This window comes from Prionailurus bengalensis, chromosome B2 (genome assembly GCF_016509475.1).
Source record: "Prionailurus bengalensis isolate Pbe53 chromosome B2, Fcat_Pben_1.1_paternal_pri, whole genome shotgun sequence".
NCBI lineage: Eukaryota > Metazoa > Chordata > Mammalia > Carnivora > Felidae > Prionailurus > Prionailurus bengalensis.
This window is the reverse complement of record NC_057349.1, coordinates 36,687,541-36,708,890: the sequence shown is the minus strand read 5'-3', so window position 1 is coordinate 36,708,890 and position 21,350 is coordinate 36,687,541. Positions and strand designations below refer to the sequence as shown.

At 39.1% G+C, this 21,350-nt stretch overlaps 1 protein-coding gene across 1 annotated transcript in view; it reads right to left on the bottom strand.

Moving 5' to 3' along the window:
* Nucleotides 1-21,350, bottom strand: part of DNAH8 (dynein axonemal heavy chain 8) — a 327,851-nt gene that overhangs the window by 302,233 nt on the left and 4,268 nt on the right. The window contains exons 2-5 of the mRNA XM_043591305.1: nt 20,036-20,502; nt 19,793-19,927; nt 11,711-11,795; nt 8,410-8,561 (exon numbers count right to left, since the gene is read on the bottom strand). Coding sequence (XP_043447240.1) covers nt 8,410-8,561; nt 11,711-11,795; nt 19,793-19,927; nt 20,036-20,458 — 795 coding nt within the window. The 5' untranslated portion in view covers nt 20,459-20,502. The remainder of the gene's footprint in view (nt 1-8,409; nt 8,562-11,710; nt 11,796-19,792; nt 19,928-20,035; nt 20,503-21,350) is intronic.

Genomic DNA, 21,350 nt, shown 5'->3' with positions numbered 1-21,350 from the left:
CAAGGGACACTCCACAGGTCAGTGGTGAGGGTAGGTGACAAATTTGGGTCTATCTGAATAAAATTGCTGTTTTTCCCATGTCATCAAGCTGCCTTCCCAGGACTAGATAAGCAGTGTCTAGGTCAATTCTCTCTTCTTTCTAAACTATTAAATAGTTAAAATATTAAGTAATGAGGAAATTAAAATAACTAATACTCAAAATAATGTGAACATTAAATTCTTTCCCAGTAAATGGAAGGATGGAAATTATTTGCACACCATCTAGAAGAAATGGAATTTTCATGAATTTTAAAAGCAGTGTCTAAAGAATAAATATCACTTCATCCTACTATAGTAATTTCTCAGTTATCCTGAATACATGAATACATTTTCTTGGAACTCAAATCAGTCCTATATACAGAAAGGAGAGAAAGTAAAGTAAAAGTGTAACTATGATAATACATTCAATGTTTGACTACAGGCTGGTGACGTCAACACATGGTAGAATAAGATGTTCTTTGTTTCTGTCCCCTAACAAAAAACAATAATTTGGTTTTTATCAATGGACAAAAGTGGCTTTGTGGGAGCTCTGCGATCCAGCACCATATGTCAAGGAACTCAGGAAGAGTCTCACCCACCATGCATCAGAGAACAGGCATCCAGACCTCAGTCTAGGTGTGAAACCTGCAGTGGCCATGAACCAGCTCTAACCCCTCTCAGACACTGTCCTAGAACCCCATGGAAAGCACTATTAATCACCCATGGACACAAGAGCCTTTGTGGAAGTCCAGATTTCCAGAAGAGAAGTTCCTGCACACAGTTGAAGCAAAAAAACATGAGTTTGAGTGCACTGGATAAGGTAAGAGGAAAGACTTGACTTTATCCACATCACCCCTCCCCCAAGGCTGCACAGCTTAGGACCAAGGGAGATCTTCTCAGCCTTTAATTTCTCCTGTAGGGGCAAATGAGAGCATGTAAATGAGCATCCAGCTTCCCCAGCTATGTAGGATGCTGCCAAAGAGGCTCATTTCTCTCCCACCCCATCCAGAGAACTAAATCATGAGCTGCATGGCTAGGGGACAGGGGGGTGTGGGCATAAACAAGCTGAGAGAGTGGCAGATAAGACTCTAGGAAGGCGCTAAAGGGAAGCAGATACTACTAACTCCACCACAGATTCCATCAAGGAGCCCACCACCGGAAGCCCAGCATGGCCACTGGAAACATCTGGCACATGGATTTCCCAACTGGCCCATGGGCGCCCCCAGCTCTCAGCATGCCTCAGCCACACAATTCCCCCTACCCTGTGGCTGGCTCCCCATGCATGCTCCTGATGGCAGCAGTGAGAGCTCACTTTGCCAGATGGCTAGGGACTACATGAAGAAAGCCAGCCCAAATTTGTTGGCTAGGGGGGAGATCACAAACTTGAGCTTTAGCATCACGTTTGGGAAAACAAAAGGGAGGTTGTCAACTTGGTGCACTGCAGGATTGAGAGAAGGCACACAAGCTTAAGAATTCCTCCACAAAAGGGATAAAGAAGTGTAGAGCAGGTTTATCCACAGAAGGTCTCTGAGAGCCGCAGAATCACCAACAGGGCTGAGGGAAGATATTTTTCTCCCAAAGATGGTAAAGACTAGGGGACATGACTACTACATCAAAGGCAAAGACAGCAATACAAAACTTTAAGGAATGTGATACCACCAAAGGGTCACAATAATTTTCTAGCAACCAACCCCAAAGACATGGAAATTTGCAATTTACATGATAAAGAATTCAACAAAGCTGTTTTAAGGAAACTCAGTGAACTACAGGAAAACACAGAAAGATAATTCAATGAAATCATGAAAAAAATACACAAACAAAACAAGAGATTTAATAGAGACAGAAATCATGAAAAAAGAGCCAATCAAAAATTTTGGAGCTGAGGAATACAAAGAAATGAAAAGTGCAACAGTGGTCATCAACAATAGAATGGATCAGGCAGAAGAAAGAATCTGTGAGATAAAAGACAGGAACTCTGAATTTATTCAGAGGATAACAAAGAAAAAAAAATGAAAAACATTAAACCTGTGTGATCTATGGAATATCATCAAAAGCACCAATCTGCAAATTATTGAAGTTTTAGGAAAAGAAGAGAGGGAGAAGGGGAAAGAAAGCTTATTTAAAGAAACAGTGATTGAGAAAAGCCCAGATCTGGGGAGAGATTTGGATATCCAAGTTCATGAAGCTCATGGCTCACCAAACAAAACCAACTTAATGAGATCCTTTCCAAGACACATTATAATAAAACTGCCAAAACTCAAAGACAAAGAGAAAATCTTAAAAGTAGTAAGAGAAAAAAAGCTTGTAACTTAGAAGGGAACCCTCCAAGCTTGCCAAAACAGATTTCTTAGCCAAACCCTGACAAGCCAGGAATGTGTGGAACCATATATTCAAAGTGCTGAAAGAAAAAAAAAATGCCAACCAAGAATACTCTCTCTGGCAAAATTACCCTTCAGCAATGAAGGAGAGAGAAAGATTTTTTTAGACAAACAAAAGCTGAAGTAATTCATCACCATGAGATCCACCTTACAAGAAATGCTGAAAGGAGTTCTTTAAGCTGAAATGAAAGGACACTAATTATTGACATGAACACATATGAAAACATACAATACCCTAAAAAAGGTAAGTATATAGTCAAATTCAGAATACTCTAACACTGTAAATATGAGTGGTGTTGACCATGTAGCTCTAGTATAAAAGTTAAAGAATGAGTGTAATAAAAATAACTATAGCTACAAAGTTTGTTAATGAATATGCAGTATAAAAAGAGATACACTGTGACATCAAAACATAAAAGGGAGGAGTAAGAGGATAGAGTTTTTGCATACAATTATAGTTGTTATCAGCATAAAATAAAGTGTTATAGCTGTGATGTCTTATGTAAGCCTCATGGTAACAGCAAAGCAAAAATCTAGGGTAGATTCACAAAAGATTAAAAAGGAAGGAAACAGAGTGTGCCACATGGAAAAACACCAATTTACAAAGGTAAGTAGAAACAGAGGGAAAAAGAAAAAAAAATGGAAGTATGAAACAACAAAAAGCAATCAATAATATAGCATTAGTAACCCTTTACATATCAATAGTTATTCTAACTGTAAACGGATTGAATTCACCAATCAAAAAACACAGAGTGGCTGGATGGATACAAAAACAAAACAGCTATATGCTGCCTAAAACAGACTGACTCCAGCTTTAAGGACATACAGAGGCACAAAGTGAAAAGAGAAAATAAATATGCCATGCAAATGGAAACGAAAAGAAAGCAGAAGTAGCTATACTTATATCAGACAAAATAGACTTTAAGCCAAAACAATAACAGTAGACAAAAAAGGTTATTATACAATGATACACAGGTCATTTTATCAAAAAGATAAAGCAGTCATAAATATATATGCACCCAACAACAGAGCACCTAAATACATTAACCACATGCTAACAGATCTGAAGGGAGAAACACACAACACAATAATAGTAGAGGACTTTTAATACCCTACTTTCAACAGTGGTTAGTTCATCCAGACAGAAAAGAAACAAGGAAATATTTTACTTTAACTGTAGTTTACACCAAATGGACCTAATAGACATATACAGAATATTCCACCCAATAGCAGAAGAATATATTCTTCTCAAATGCATGTGGAACATTTCCAGGAGAGATCCTATGGTAGGCCACAAAACAGCAAATTTAAGATGACTGAAATCATACCAAGTGTTTCTTTTTCCAGTCACTATTTTATGAAGCTAGAAATCAATAACAAAAGAAAGAAAAACTAGAAATTTCACAAATATGTGAGAATTAACACACTTCACACAATCAGTGGGTTGTGTTTCTTTAGAAAAAATCTAAAGGGAAATTAAAAAATATCTTGAAACAAATGAAAATGGAAACATAACATACCAAAACCTATAGGGTTTAGGATGCAGCAAAAGCAGTTCTAAGAGGGAAGCTTAAGCAATAAATGCCTACATTATAAAAGGAAGATATTAAACAACCTAACCTTACAATCAAGGAACTAGAAAAAGAAGAACAAACTAAGCCCAATGTTGGCAGAAGAAAGGAAATAACAAAGAAAAGAGCAGAAATAAATGAAATAGAGATCAGAAAAACAATAGCAATGATCAACAAAACTAAAAGCTGTTTTGTGAAAAGATAACCAAAACTGTTAGGAAGAGTAAGAAAAAAAAGAGAAGACTCAAATAAATAAAATCAGAAACAATAAAGGAAACATTAGGACCACAGAAACACAAAGGACCATAAGAAACAACTATGGGGATGCCTGGTTAGCTCAGTCTGTAAAGCATGCAACTCTTGACCTCAGGATCATGAGTTCACGCCCCACATTGGGCATAGAGATTACTTAATTTATTTATTTTTTTTTTTTTTAAATTTTTTTTTCAACGTTTATTTATTTTTGGGACAGAGAGAGACAGAGCATGAACGGGGGAGGGTCAGAGAGAGAGGGAGACACAGAATCGGAAACAGGCTCCAGGCTCTGAGCCATCAGCCCAGAGCCTGACGTGGGGCTCGAACTCACGGACCGCGAGATTGTGACCTGGCTGAAGTCGGATGCTTAACCGACTGCGCCACCCAGGCGCCCCAGATTACTTAATTTAAAAAAGAAAGAAAGAAAACAAAGAAACAACTATAGACAACTATATTCACACTAATTGGACAACCTAGAAGAAATGGATTAACTCTTGGAAACATACCATCTACAAAGACTGAATCATGAAGAAACAGAAAATCTGAACAGACCAATAACAAGCAGAGATTGAACCTGCAATCAAAAACCTCCCAACAAAGAAAAATCCAGTACCAGATGGTTTCACTGGTAAATTCTACCAAACAAAGAAGAATGAATGCCAATCCTCCTAAAATTCTTTCATAAAATTGAAGAGGGAACACTCTAAACTCATTTTACAAGACAAGAATCATCCTGATACCAAAGCCAGATAAGCACACTACAAGAAAATTACCAATATCCCACTTACCAAAAGAACAATATCCCTAAAAAAGAGATGCAAAATTTTCAACAAAATACTAGCAAACCAATTCGACAGCACATTAAAAGCCTCATACATCATGACCAAGTGAGATTTATCCCTGGGATGCAAGGATGGTTCAACATATACAAATGAATAAATATGATACACCACATTAACAAAGTGAAGGATAAAAAGCATGTAATCATTTCAACAGATGCAGAAAAAGCATTAGACAAAATACAACACTCTTTCATAATAATAAAAAAAAAAACTCTTAAGAAATTGGGTACAGAAGGAACATACCTCAAAATAATAAAGGCCACATAGCACAAACTCACACTTACCAGTGAACCAGCAGTGAAAAGTGGAAAGCTTTTTCTCTAAAAGAGAAAAAATAATGGGAAAAGATAAGGGTGCTCACTCTCACCTCTCCTATTAAATAAACACTGGAGGCGTGCCTGGGTAGCTCAATCACTTAAGCATCCAACTCTTGACTTCAACTCAGGTCTTGATCTCGTGGTTCGTGGGACTGAACCCCACATCAGACTCCAGGCTGACAGTGTGGAACCTGCTTGGGATTCTCTCCCTCTCTTTTTGCCTCTCCCTCACCTCTCAAAATAAATAAATAAAACTCAAAAAAAGATAAACACAACACTGGAAATCCTAGGCAGAGCAATTAGAAAAGGAAAAAATATATATGTCATCCAAATTGAAAAGGAAAGAAAATTACCTCTGTTTACAGATGATATAATATTGTAAACAGAAAATCCTAAAACACCACCCAAAAAACTGTTAGAAAAATTGCCAGTAAAGTTGCAGACTACAAATAAACAAACAGAAATTAGTCATGTTTCTACATATGAAGGACAAATCATCTGAAAATTAAATAAAGAAAACAATCCCATTCACAATAGCATTGAAACCAATAAAATTCTTAGGAATAAAATTAACTAAGGAGGTGAAAGATCTCAAAACTATGACATTAATGAAAGAAATCAACGATGACAAAATGGAAAGATATCCCATGTTCATGGATGGGAAGAATAAATATTGTTAAATGTCCACATTACCCAAAGCCACCTATAGATGCAATGCAATCTCTATCAAAATTTTAATGGTATTTTTCCCTCAGATAGAAAAAGCAATCCTAAAATTTGTATGGAACCACAAAAGACACCCAAGAGCCAAAGTAATCTTAACGGGGAAAAAGAAAACCAAAACTGAAGGCATCACACTTCTTTTTTTCTTTTTTTTTTTTTTTTCAACGTTTATTTTTTATTTTTGGGACAGAGAGAGACAGAGCATGAACGGGGGAGGGGCAGAGAGAGAGGGAGACACAGAATCGGAAACAGGCTCCAGGCTCTGAGCCATCCGCCCAGAGCCCGACGCGGGGCTCGAACTCACGGACCGCGAGATCGTGACCTGGCTGAAGTCGGACGCTTAACCGACTGCACCACCCAGGCGCCCCCACACTTCTTGATTTCAAACTATACTGCAAAGCTATAGCAATCAAAACAATATGATACTTGACATAAAAATTGACACATGGGCCAATGGATTTGAATCAAGAGCCTAGAAATAAATCCACACATGTACGCTCAACTAAAATTTGACAAGAGAGCCAAGAATATTCAATGAGGAGAGGATAGTCTTCTTCAATAAACACTGCTACGAAAACTGGATAATTAGATGCAAAAGAATGAAATTTAACCTCTATCTTACACTATTCACAAAAATTAACTCAAAATTAACTGAAGACTTAACCATAATACCTGAAGCCATAAAACTCCTAGAAATAAACATAGGTGAGTGCCTGGATGGCTCAGTCAGCTAAGTGTCTGACACTTGATTTCAGCTCAGGTCATGATCTCATGGTTGTGGGATCGAGCCCCATATCAGGCTCCACACTGGACATGATATATGTTCCATTGTGTATATATATCGTACCTTCCTTATCCACTTATCCACAGTTGTACACTTAGGTTGCTTCTATATCTTGGTTATTGTGAATAATGCTGCAATGAACCTGGAGATGAAGATACCTCTTTGAAACCCTTATTTCATTTCCTCTAGATATATATCCAGAAGTAGGATTTCTGGATCATATGGCAGTTCCATTTTTAATTTTTTGAGAAACCTCCATACTTTTTTCCATAGTGGCTGTACCAATTTACATCCCACCAATAGTGCATGAGGGTTTCCTTTTCTCCACATTCTCACCAACACTTATCTCTTTGTCTTTTTTTTTAAGTTTATTTACTTATTTAAGTAATTCCTACACTCAACCTGGGGCTCAAACTCGTGACCCTGAGATCAAGAGTCCCATGCTCCCCTGACTGAACCAGCCAGGTGTCCCTATCTCTTGTCTCTTTGGTGATAACCATTCTAATGGGTATGAGGTGATATCTCATTGTGGTTTTGATTTTAATTTCCCTGATGATTATTGACTTTGAGCATCTTTTCATGTACCTGTTAGTTACTTGGATGACTCTGAAAAAATGTCAATTCAGTTCCTCTGCCCATGTTTTAATTGGATTATTTGTTTGTTTGCTATGAGTTGCACAAATTCTCTCTATATATTTTATATTAACCCCCAATGAAGTAGATGGTTTGCAAATATTTTCTCCCATTCCATAGGTTGCCTTCTCATTTTATTAACTTTTTTTTTGCTGTGTTGAAACTGTTTAGTTTGATGTAGTCTGCTTATTAATTTTTGCTCTTGTTGCTTGTGCTTTTGGAGACATAACCAAAAAACCATTGTCAAGACCAATGTCAAGGAACTTTTCCCCTATGTTTTATTTTTTTAATTAAAAAAAAAATTTTTGGAGATGGGGGATGGGGAGAGGGACAGGGAGAGAGAATTATTTAGCCATGAGAAGGAACGAAATCCTGCCTGAAAGACAACATGGATGGATCTGAGGTCATTATACTAAGTGAGATAAGCCTGACAGAGAAAGATAAATACTGTACAATCAGACTTATATGTGGAACCTAAAAAAGTTGACCTTATAGAAACAGAGAATAGAATATTGATTACCAAGGGCTGTGGGGTAGGGGAAATCAGGAAATGTTTGTCAAAGGATACAAACTTCCAGTTATAAAATGAATAAGTTTGGGGGATCTAATGTACAGCATGGTGATTATAGTTAATACTGTAATATATACTTGAATGTGGCTAAGACAGTTCATCTTAAATGTCATCACCAAAAACAAAAACAAAAAAGGTAATTATGTGAGATGATGGAGCATTAGCTAATGCTACAGTGGTGATCAGTTCACAAAAGCTAAGTGTATTAAATCAACATGTTATACAGCTTAAACTTACACAATATTCCATGTCGGTTACATATCAATTAAGCTGGAAAAAAACATTTAACCATATATTTGGAAAAGATGTAAACATACCTCATGAATATTTTTAACATTTATAGCAATATCATTGTGACAGCGAACAAAAAATATACACAATCCTTTTAGTTTCTCGGGGGCTGCGTTGTCTATATACAATCTCATCATTTTTGCCCCTTTGGTTGCTCCAGCAATAGTTCGACCACATTCTGAAAACAAAAATCAAGAACTTAGTGTATGATCACATAACTGATCAAATGTGACAAAGTACCATGGATCATACACTGTGGTTTCTTGCTTTACTTTACCGTAAGCAATTTTTGATATGATTGTGGAATAATGGTTTTTTTGTCTACAAAAAGATATCAATAATTGAAATTCTTAAAGTGCAGCCTCCTCAGTTTTCTTTCCCTGAGCTCTGCACTTTTCTCCCTTCAAAGTCTTCACACAAACTACTCTATCCCATCTCCAACCCTCTACCTCTCTATTCCTACTCACCTTTCAAATCTCAGCTGAAACACTAGCTCTTGGAAGCCTTCACTGACTCCGCAGAGAAGATTTAGTCCCCTACTAACTACACTCATAGCACCCAAATTATGTTAAATTCTTCCTCGACCTGGTTTGGATGAGAATCATTTAATTTTATTTTTTTATTTTTTTTTTAACGTTTACTTGTTTTTGGGACAGAGAGAGACAGAGCATGAACGGGGGAGGGGCAGAGAGAGAGGGAGACACAGAATTGGAAGCAGGCTCCAGGCTCTGAGCCATCAGCCCAGAGCCCGACGCGGGGATCGAACTCACGGACCGCGAGATCGTGACCTGGCTGAAGTCGGACGCTTAACTGACTGAGCCACCCAGGCGCCCAAGAATCATTTAATTTTAAAAACTATTAAAAATATAATAATTTTGTTAGATGGTTGGTTGTAATTTTTATTTTACTTATTTTTTATTTAGATTCAAGTTAGTTAACATATAGTATAGTATTGGTTTCAGGAGTAGAATTTAGTGATTCATCACTTACATACAACACCCAATGCTCATCTCTAACATGAGCACCCTTCTCTAGTGCCCATCCCCCCATTTAGCCCATCCCCCCACCTACCTCCCCTCCATCAACACTGTTTGTTTTCTATAGTTTAGAGTCTCTTATAGTTAGCCTCCCTCTCTGTTTTTATCTTACTTTATTTTTCCCTCCATTCCCCTATGTTCATCTGTTTTGTTTCTTAAATCCTACATATGAGTGAAATTGCATATTTGTCTTTCTCTAATTGACTTATTTCACTTAGCATAATACATTCTACTTCCATCCACATTGTTGCAAATGGCAAGAGTTCATTCTTATTGATTGCCAAGTTATATTCCATTACATATATGTATGTATATATATGTGTATATATATATATGTATATATGTATACACACACACACACACACACACACACACAACATTTTCTTTATCCATTCATCAACCAATGGACATTTGGGCTCTGTCCATAATATGGCTATTGTTGACAGTGCTTGGTTGTAATATGGAAAGGCAAAATCAACAGTCTTCCTATTTACAACAACCAAATTTAGAATGTGATATAAAAGAAATTTTAAATTTTTCTCAAAACCATGAAAATCGTTTTTCTTCCCAGCCTTCCCTCCTTTGGGTGTGGGGGATTCTTTCTGTCCTGTGATTCTGGAAGACACAGTGTCAGTGCCCTGTGGGGGAAATGCAAACTAGATAAATTAAACTCTCTGCAAGAATATAAATTCTGATTGGAGACACCAAAGGTAAAAGGGGATTTGAGAAACGTCAATACAGTGATGAATCCTAAAGAAATTGCCCTGAAATCTGTGTAAATGCTCTGTTCTTGTCCTTCCCGAGGCCTAGTGGTTCAACTAGTTCTAAATTTTGTGAAAAACCAAACTTTTTTTTTTTTTTTGCTTATATATGCTTGAGTCTATTTCTACGGCCTGCAACAAAAGAACCCTGATACACAGTATGTAGCAATGGAAGAGCTCAATTGCTCATTCATGGAGGTTGGTACTCTACCCCTAATAACCTCCCTCCTCTCCTGCCTTGATAAGAACACCCACTGTCTCCTTTAGCAATGTATACATTCCCAAAGAGACAACTGCTTCTCAACCTCCCTAATCCTATGGTTGTAGTGTAACACAGTTCTGGCTGATAAGACATAAGATAAATTTAGGCTTTCCTGATAAAGGGGAGCCTGCTTCAGATCTGTGTCTCCCTCTTCCTCTGCCCCTCCCCTGCTCACACTCTGAGGCCAGCAGAGTGAATGCTATCATGGGCTGTAATCATAATTGCAAATTAAAAATTCACTTATACATTTTACAAATTATACATACATATATATTCATATCTATCTATATCTATATCTAGATAGATAGATAGATAGATAGATAGATAGATAGATAGATAGAATGGAATAAAAGGTTTACTTCTAAAGGAATAAGTAGTGTGAACTTCAGAGAGGGAATCTGGTTTCAGAGATACTGGTTTTCAATCTGGAATACTAGGGCAGGCATGAGATATGAGCCTCACCTAAAGGCAGCAGAGGAGAAAAGTAAGAAAGAGCCAATAGAAGGGACAATCCACAGGATTTCAAAGATAAGTAGTCTAAGACCAAAAGGATGGCCCTAGTTATTAACACAACAGTTTCACATCCTGATGAAGGGTTAATTATTTCAGGGTACTGTGAATAGTAAGGGAAGCCAGATATTGTGACAGCTGCAGCAGACACAAGATGCTGACCCAGGACCACAGGGACAGCTGCTGAGTTCTCATGTGGTTTCACAACTATTACTAGTTATCTGAAAACCTGTGTGCAAAATGGCTCCACCTGTTTGAGGGAGAATGCAATTAAATTCTAGTGAAAATGTGTACCCCAGGAGATACCAGTGACTTCTAGAAGTATATTTTCTCCTTAAATCATTATACTAATGCCTGAAATACATATTTGGACTGAAAATGTATCGTTTTTAAGACACTTTGGGGCGCCTGGGTGGCTCAGTCGGTTAAGCGTCCGACTTCAGCTCAGGTCATGATCTCGTGGTTCATGAGTTCAAGCCCCACGTCGGGCTCTGTGCGGACAGCTCAGAACCTAGAGCCTGTTTCGGATTCTGTGTCTCCCTCTCTCCCTCTGACCCTCCCCCGTTCATGCTCTGTCTCTCTCTGTCTCAAAAATAAACGTTAAAAAAAATTTTTTTTAAGACACTCTGTTTTCCACACATGAACTTCCGGTAAATTTTCTATATGAATAAAGGATTGTCTATGCATAAGAGAAAAGATATGCTACACTTTAACATTAATTAACACCCAGCACATTGCCCTCATAAAACATCCTTACCAATACCAGGGACATCTCCTTCTTGGTACAAAAATTTCAATGTCTTACAACCATCTTTCATAAAAAATTGAGCAAATGCGTCCAGCTGTTAAATAGAAGAGAAAATGATGATCAATACATGACTAGAGAACTACGAAAAAATGAACCAAGCCCTGGGCTAGGCATTTTACATACCTTCATCCTCATCATTTTGCAGACTGAAAAAAACAAAAAGAAGCTCAAAAATTTTACTCAAGATACATAGTGAGTGACAGGTACATCAGAAGCAGGATTAGAATTCAAACTAATTTAACTCCAAAATTACCACGAGATATATGGTAGATTCTATTTCTGAACCCCATTAATGATCTACAAATATAAGCAGGCAACCACTTACCTGACCCTGCCTCACAGAATCTTACAGGAGTAAATGAATGAGTCCAACTTCAGGTAAATGTAAAGAACTATGATTAAAACAAACTACTCTTAAAAGCTGACTTGGGAAACAGAAAACTTGCCTTATTAACTAACTCGGTGACCAAAATTGGGTTTTTTGACCAATTATTTGAGTAATTATGTTTTCAGCACTTGTAATTTGACCCATACTGTAGCCAAACTAGTGTAAAAACAAATTATTATAATGAGAGTGTCCCATATTTATGAGCATGAAGCTCGTATTTAATTACTTTTAAGTCAGCGTAACATCTATGTAAGTGGAAAACTAAATAGGTCATGTAAACAAAAACCCTCACACATCAATTGGGAAATACAAAGTTACTCAACCCACTTCACCTTGTCCATTGATTACATACATAAGTGTCTCTCTTGGGCAGTGGGTTTCTTTTCACTTATTGACCACGTGTGGGAGGTATCCCAGATCTCGCAAAGCCTCTACCCCTAGGATAATGGTTCTCAAACATTAGTGTGCACCAGAGAAGCATCTAGGGAGCTTTTAAAAGACACAGAATGCTGCAGGGCCCCTGGGTGGCTCAGTGGGTTAAGAGTCCAACTTCAGCTCAGGTCATCATCTCATGGTTTGTGAGTTCGGGCCCCACGTTAGTCTCTGTGCTGACAGCTCAGAGCCTGGAGCCTGCTTCAGATTCTGTGTCTCCCTCTTTCTCTGCCCCTCCCCTGCTTGCTCTCTGTCTCTCTCCCTCAAAAAAAAAAAAAAAATACAGACTGCTAACCCTGAGGACTTGCATTTCTAAAAAGGTCCAGGTGATGTTGATGCTGCTGGTTCTGGGACCACGTTTGGGAACCACCGCCCTAGGAAATGAAACAGAGCCACAGAGATGTACAAAATTCTAGCCCTTCATTTTCTATTCTTCCATCTCACACATCAGCTTGACTCTTGCATAATTACAATCTGAAAGATACGAAAACTGTCAGCACAGCTATCCTTGCCAAGTTCCATAAAATTCTTTCTTGCTCTATCTGATTTTATGACCCATCAGATTTGAAAGCATCCAAATTCTCAAAAATAGAGCTCATACTTGTGATAAAAAGGCATCAAAATATCAAATGCAACAAATTCTTGGTTTTTAGACATACTGTATTCTGAGACCAGCAGAGTGAATGCTGTCATGGGCTGAAATCACAATTGCAAATTAAAAATTCACTTATACATTTTATAAATATTTCATCTGAGCTTCACCACAGCCTTGCACTAAATAAGGGTGGCATTATTATGCCGCTCTTGCAGAAGACAAAAACCAAAGCTAAAAAGAATTTGAGTGAAAAACCCAAAGACACACAACTGCAAGTTCAGAAACCTGGAATTGGGTGCCAGCCTTGGGCAACCAGAGCTGCACTCCATCCACAGAACCACAATGCTGTTGCCTTGACTCTGTCATGTAAGCCAGCAAAGCAAGATAGTCTGTGATTATCCTGAGCAGTGATGAATGAAGGGAGCAGCAAGAGCATGATTGCCAATGTGGTAGAAACCTCACTGGCAGAAACCTCATTGATCAGGGTCCTGGTAAGAAAAGAAGTCTCAACAAAGAGGTTTTGAAGAAACTTTATGATAAAGAGGCTACTGCCAGAGGCCAGAGCAGGGTTAAGGGAAGCTGTGGCACGAGCAGCAACAACAGGACTATCAACAAAGGAAAAAGAAGTACCAAGGCCTGAAAGTGTGATGACTGGGTGAATGGTATATCTGGATGCAAGTGGACACAGAGCTGTGGGAGAAGGTCTGTTTGGGAAGGACTCTAGTAAGAGGATATGACCGTAGCCAGAAAAATAGCCAAACAGGCAGAAATAAGACTTCTCTCCCCATCTGCCCTCTAATCTCCTGCTGGTGCTTCCTAGTGACTGAGTCATGAGGAAGCCGGAGAGCAAAGGAGCCCAGGTGATGGGTTCTCGAGAGGTCAGCTTTCTGGGCCACAGAGTAGGGTGGTGAAGGGTGGGCAATAGATCTGAAGGCAAACAAAATAACCATCACACTCTCACCGTCACCCTTTGTGGGGACTTTAATGAGCTGCTTTCAGGCTTCATTGTTACACCAGGTTTCACATAAAAGGAAAACCTTTTCATATACCCAGTTTCCTAAACCACTACACCAAACCATTCTACCCCTCGTTCCTGGTTCCATTTTCTTATTCACCTGTCCACCAATCTTGATGCCAATTTACTATAGGTGCTTTCTTGATCCGTTCGACCAAATAAGCATTCTTATCTCTCCCAGATTTAGAGATTGGTTTCCCCCCTGGCTGTACTATCTCCACTCCACCGTGGCTTTGCAACTAATAAACAACTCTTACTGAAACACTTTTCCTGGTTTGATTCTTCCCTTAAGATCTAGGTTTCCCTAGATTTCCTAGATGGGCAGCCTAACCAGTGTCTAACCTGGTCCATGGTGGCCTCAAAGGAAGAACCTAACCACACAGACCCAAAATACAAGACACTGTCCAGGAATGACAAATGAAAAGGTTTACAGGCTTATGATACTCTCACTTCCTGGCCAAGAGGCTACCCAGTGAGAAAGACTTCCTCCATACATAGACTATCAGCCCAGAAAGCCAGCTGGCAAATATTTAAAAGTGAGATGACCAGCTCCACAGCACCCATCTCGATGTAGTCCTAGCAGCTGTCCTTCTCCAACATTACTAGCCAGCACCAATGTATATGCCTAAATCTTTTACAGAGCTTCTGGGATTCCAATTGTGGGATTAACCAAATTTATGGCCTAGAAATTTTCAGGTGAAACAAGTTTGATTACCTATCTTGCTGTACAAGTGGTATCATCCACAGCCAGAACAGGCTACAGAATCTGTGGGGCCAGTGCAAAATGAAAATGCAGGAACATTGTTAAGAAATTAAGGTTTGGTGCACCTGGGTGACTCAGTCAGTTGAATGTCCAACTCAGGTCATGATTCCAGGTCATGGAATCAAGCCCTGCATCAGGCTCTGTGATGAGCATGGAGCCTGCCTGGGATTCTCTCTTTCTCTCCCTCTGCCCTCCTCCCCCATTCTCTGTCTCTCTCTCTAATAATAAAATGAATATTAAAAAAATTATTAAGAAATATTAAGACTCTTAACTATAGAGAACAATGGATGGTTACCAGAGGGGAGGTAACTGGGGAGATAGGTTAAATAGGTGGTGAGGATTAAGGAGTGCATTTATGGTGATGACCATCAGGTACTGTATGGGAGTGTTGAATCACTAAATTCTATACCTGAAACTAATATTACACTGTAAACTAACTAACCAGAAGTTAAATAAAAACTTAATTTAAAAAAAGTATTTAGAGCACCAAATTCCTGCTTTATCACAGCTCACTGGATGGTTGCCAAATTTATTCTCAACCCACCAGGAGTCTGAGGTTTCATTATCTAGAGAGGTCTCTGAACAGCAGGATTCCAAGAACAAACCCTAACCCTGAGCCTAGCCTTAACCCTGACCCTAAACCTACCCCTACCTCTACCTCTACTGGTAACCGCTAAACTCTACCTCTAAGCCTACCTCTAACCCTAAACCTAACCTCTAGGGAGGTCTCTTAACTTCAGGATATGAGGCACATACCCTCACCCTCACCCTAACCCTAGCTCTAACCTAATCCTAACCCTAAGCCTAACCCTAACTGTGAACCACTAACCCCTCACCCGAACTATAACCATAACCTTAACCCTAAACTTATCCCTCTAGAGAAGTCTCTGAACAGCAGGATAACAGGCACATACCCTTACACTGGCCCTAGCCATAACCCTAATTCTTATCCTAGCCCCAAACTAACCCTAATTCAACATCTGAGGGTAAAAAAAAAAAAAAGAACTGGCATACATCTATAATGAAATATTACATAGCAATGAAAAAGAATGAAATCTTCCCATTTGCAACAACATAGATGTAGATAGAAAGCATTACTTTAAGTGAAAACCTAATCATAACCCATACATATACCCTAGCCCCTAACCCCTAACCCCTAACCCTAACCCTAAACTTATCCCTCTGGAGAGATCTCTGAACTGCAAGATAATAGGCACGTAAAATCACGCTGGCCCTAACCCTTATTCTGGCCCTAAACCAAACCCTAATCCTAGATATGATAACTAATCCTAGGTATATATATACCTCATCATTTTCCATATATATACATATATATATATGAAAATTTAAGATACATATATGAAAATTACTCATAAAAAATAAAAAAGAATGAAATCTTGCCATTTGCAATGACATGGATGGAACTAGAGTATTATTGTAAGTGAAATAAGTCAGTCAGAGAAAGACAAATATTGTATGATTTCACTCACATGTGAAATTTGAGAAATAAAACAAATGAGCAAATAGAAAAATAACAAGGCAAACCAAGAAACAGACTTAACTATCGAGAACACACTAATGATTACCAAAGGGGAGATGGTTGGGGGTTATGAGATAAATAGGTGACAGGGATTAAGGAATGCACTTGCAATGAGCACTGAGTTTTGTATGGAAGTTGAATCACTATATTATACACCAGAATCTAATAATACACTATATATTAACTGGGATTAAAATAAAGTCAAAAAAAAAAAGAATTTCAAGGTGGATATGGTCAATTAGTCTTCAACAAAAGAGGCAAGAATATGCAATGGGAAAAAGACAGTCTCTTCAACAAATGGTGCTGGGAAATCTGAACAGAATGAAACTTACAGAATATACAAAAATAAACTCAAAGTGAATTTAAGGCCTAAATGTGAGACCTGAAGCCATAAAAATCCCAGATGAGGGGCGACTGGGTGGCTCAGTCGGTTGAGCATCCAACTTTGGCTCAGTCGTGATCTCATGGTTTGTGAGTTTGAGCCCTGCATCGGGCTCTCTGCTGTCAGCACAGAGCCCACTCCAGCGTCTCTGTCCCCCACTTCCTCTCTGCCCCTCCCCCACTTTCACAAACTCTCACAAAAAAATATTTTTTTAAAAAACAAAAACAGAATCATAAATGAGAGCACAGGCAGTAATTTCTCTGACATCAATCATAGCAACATTTTTTGTAGATATGTCTCCTGAGGCAAGGGAAACAAAAGCAAAAATACACTATTTAGACTACATCAAAACAAAAATCTGCAAAGCAAAGGAAACAATCAACAAAACTAAAAGAGAACCTACTGAATGGGTTAAGATATGTGCAAATGATATATCTCATAAGGGATTAGTATCCAAAACATATAAATAACTTATACAACGAAACATAAAGAAACCAAAATAATCCAATTCAAAATGGACAGAAGACATGAACAGACATTTCCCCAAAGAAGACATGCAGATGGCCAACAGACACATGAAAAAATGCTCAATATCATTCATCAACAGGAAAATTAAAATCAAAACTATAATGAGATATCACCTCACACCTGTCAGAATGGCTAAAATAAAAAACTTAAGAAACAAGTGTTGGCATGGGTGTGGAGAGAAAGGAACCCTGGTGAGAATGCAAACTGGTACAGACACTGTGGAAAACAGTATGGAGTTTCCTCAAAAAGTTAAAATAGTCAAAATAGAACTACCCTATGATCCAGTAATCACACTACTGGGTATTTACTGAAGAGACACAAAAACATTAATTCAAAGGAATACATGACCCTCTATGTTTATTGCACCATTATTTGCAATACCCAAATTATGGAAGCAGCCCAAATGTCCATCAATAGATGAATGGATAAAGAAGATGTGGTATATATACACAATAGAATATTACTCAGCCATAAAAAAGAATGAAATCTCACCATTTGCAACAACATGCATGGAGCTGAAGAGTATAATGCCAGGCAAAATCAGCTAGTCAGAGAAAGACAAATATGTTTTCATTCATATGTGAAAGTTAAGAAACAAAACAAATACACAAAGGACAAAAGAAGACAGAGAGAGACGCACAAACCAAGAAACAGACTCATAACTATAGAGAATAAATTGATGGTTACCAGAGGGGAGGTGCATGGGGCGGGGGCAATGGGTGAAATAGGTGATGGAGATTAAAGAGTACACTGATCATGATGAGCAATGGGTGATGTATAGAATCGTAGAATCATGACGTTGTACACCTGAAATTAACATAACACTATATGTTAACTATACTGGAATTTAAAAACTTGAAAAAAGTTTTTTAAAGAATTTCAAGGTGGTGACAGGAGATCATTAAGCCAAGTACGGGGCCCTTCAGCCCAGGGGCCTGTTTGATTGCACAGTCCACATGCCCATGAAGCCATCCTTGACCACACCTGTACATTCCTGCAGAGAATTTCGGCAACCTGAGAAACTATACTCTATTTCAGTTGCTTTCTGTGGCACCTCTTCTTTTATGTGCACATCCCCATGCATTTTTCTATCTTTAGCCATTAAAATAGCTCAGATTATTGATCTCTGTGCATCAATCACATTCCCAGATCACCATAACACACTAAGGAAACAGGAAATTGAGCAATCAATCCCACTCATGCTATCAGAGGACTGCTAGTTCTCAACTTTTATAAGAGTCCTGAAAGAAGTGAAAGGCAGACAACTTTCCAGAACTTGGCAACACCTTGCATCAAGCAAGGGAGAGACTCCTCTAGGCACCATTCCCCAGAATCTTGGCTCCTAGAGCAAGCTAAAGAGTTTTGCCCAAGTTCACTGGTCCCTATAAAAAGCAGGGGGTAGGGACCCCAACGATGACAACCTTACCACAACACTGCCCCCCTACCCTACTCTCTCATCAGTGCATTCAGTGGGACAACCAGCTCACCACCAGTATGTACCTGCTCTCTGGTCTTGCTGGGGCTCCAGGCCAGTCCACTCCAAGAGGTGGTAAAGAGCTCAGGCAACTTGTAGGAATTTTTTTTGAAAATTAATATAGAGCCATAGATATCTGAAAGGAAAGCAGTGATACTGCTTCCAATAGCTTCTATGAAAGTCACAGCTTATCATATATTAGTCTAATTAGGGTGACCACAGAAACTCATCAGCCAAAACTGGGACTTTTTAGGAGTGAAAGGAGGGACTGTTAATAATTTTGCCAGGAAAGTAGGCATATTCTAGGACTGTCCCTGACATGCTGAGACACATGGTAATCACCTCTTCGTTTTCTACAAAGCTCATGCAAAAGTCACTGTTCCCTAGTTCATATGTGCCCAGTTTGTTTTTCTATCCAAATTATTTGCATATGTAGTTTATACAACCTGTGCTTTCATTAGAGAGAGAGAGAAGGAGAGAGAATCCCAAGCAGGCTCCACACACTGTGAGCGCAGAGCCCTATGCAGGGCTTGAACTCACAAACTGTGAGATCATGACCTGAGCTGAAATCAAGAGTTGGATGCTTAACCTACTGAGGCACCCAGGGGCCCCTGACCTGTGCCTTTAAACTAGTTAACTCTATCTATACTTGATTATCTCTCTAACTTTTAAGGGCATTTTGAGTTCAAATTTTAGCCAAATTCGAATTGCTAACTTTTCTCTTCGTTTCCTACTCAATAGTAGACCTAACTAGAAATATGATTCAACTGGCTTTAAGTCATATAAAACTCCCCTAATTGGTAAAATTTCAACCTTCCCTTTCTAAATGTTCTGTTGTTCATGACAATGACCCCAGCCTCTTAAAACAATCAGTTGTCAAAGAGCAATTAAAAACTAGTAAGATTTAAACTCACAGATGGACAGTCCAAAATTAATTCTTCAATGGTTACCAAGTCCAGGCCAAGCTTCTCCGCTAGAATTTCAAATATATATTTGTATGAAGGGTCAATTTTCGTTTTCCGATTTTCCCTTGCTTCTCTAAATCTTGCCTAAAGAATGAAAACCACAGGGAAAAATTGTTAATTATGGGAAAAGACCACCAAAAAAATTAGTGTGACATAAAAGTGCCACTTGAAAAATCTTATTATAAGCAAAACCTGTCTCTCTTTTAATGTTTCCTGGAGATTTGGAATGCCGCTCATGCTTCGATGATATCGGGATGATTTTCGGGAAGACTGGGAAAGCACTTCAGAAAGCAGGGATTGGCCCAATCGTACTGCAGACTTAGGTCGAACTCTATATCCACCTTGCTCATCATGCTCAGAAGCAGGGACATTCAGAAAATCACTTCCAGAAAGAGCAGGATCTCTTTCAGAAAAAGAGCCAGTTTCTACCGTGGAGGCTGCCCCTGTCACAGAGAGCGGAGCCTCTTCGTCCGAAGGAGGAGGGGCCTCTTCTCCTGGAGGGGGCGGAGCCTCATCTCCCGGAGGGGCGGTACCTTCTGAACCAGGGGGTGCTGCCTCTCCAGAAGAGGGAGGAGCTTCTTGCCAAGAGGGTGGACCACCTTCTTCAGAGCTCATGTTGGCCGTGTTTTCCTCCTACCGGGCACCTGAATCTTCAAAACCTAGAATTATACAATGTTTTCTTGTAAAACTGTACAAAAAATGTAATGTTCTGTGTTAATTTATTCCTCCCCTTGAGCCTGGACAGGTAGCAAAATCATCTATTTCTCCCTTCCTACATTAACTGAAGAAGCTAAGCTCACAGGACTAGAGAATGATTTTTTAACGAGGGACAGCACACATATACCTAGGGCCCTTTTGAAACTATAAGAGCTCCTCCTGACTATGATATGCCTCTAGGGGACTGCCACTCCACACACATCCCATCCCTGTCATAGTAATTACTGCACCTGATGGGAAGGTACCTGTCCTCAGGTATGTAAGGGCTGAAAAACGATTGAAAGCCACAGCATTAGAGCTGAGATACTGACTTGTCCGAGAGACAGGGCAAAGAACCACACGGACGGAAATATTCCTTGCATGGAGGAACTCCGTGACACAATTCACTAATCACTCAACCGTCCAGCCATCTCATCTACATACGCATATCCAAGAACCCCCAGAAAGCATAAAACCTCCTCTTAGCAGTGTGAAAATTAATAAAAGGAAACCTCATTTAGTATGTTTTCGGAAGGCCAGCAGGGGGAAGCTCTCACATCCTACCAGCCCTACCACTGGTTGTGAATTGCAGACCAAATAGCAAGAGCCTGACCTTGTACATGGATACTACTTTCCTATCCCACAGGATTTATGAAAGACTTTCCCTTCCCCCAACAATAGCCCAGGCAATGACAGGCTGTCACAACTCAGCCAAAGAAAAGCCACTATACTTCCAGCTCCCAGCTTACTCCAATGGACTTTTTGTTTATAACAGCATCCCCCTAAAATGTGACTGTGGCTATTTATTAAA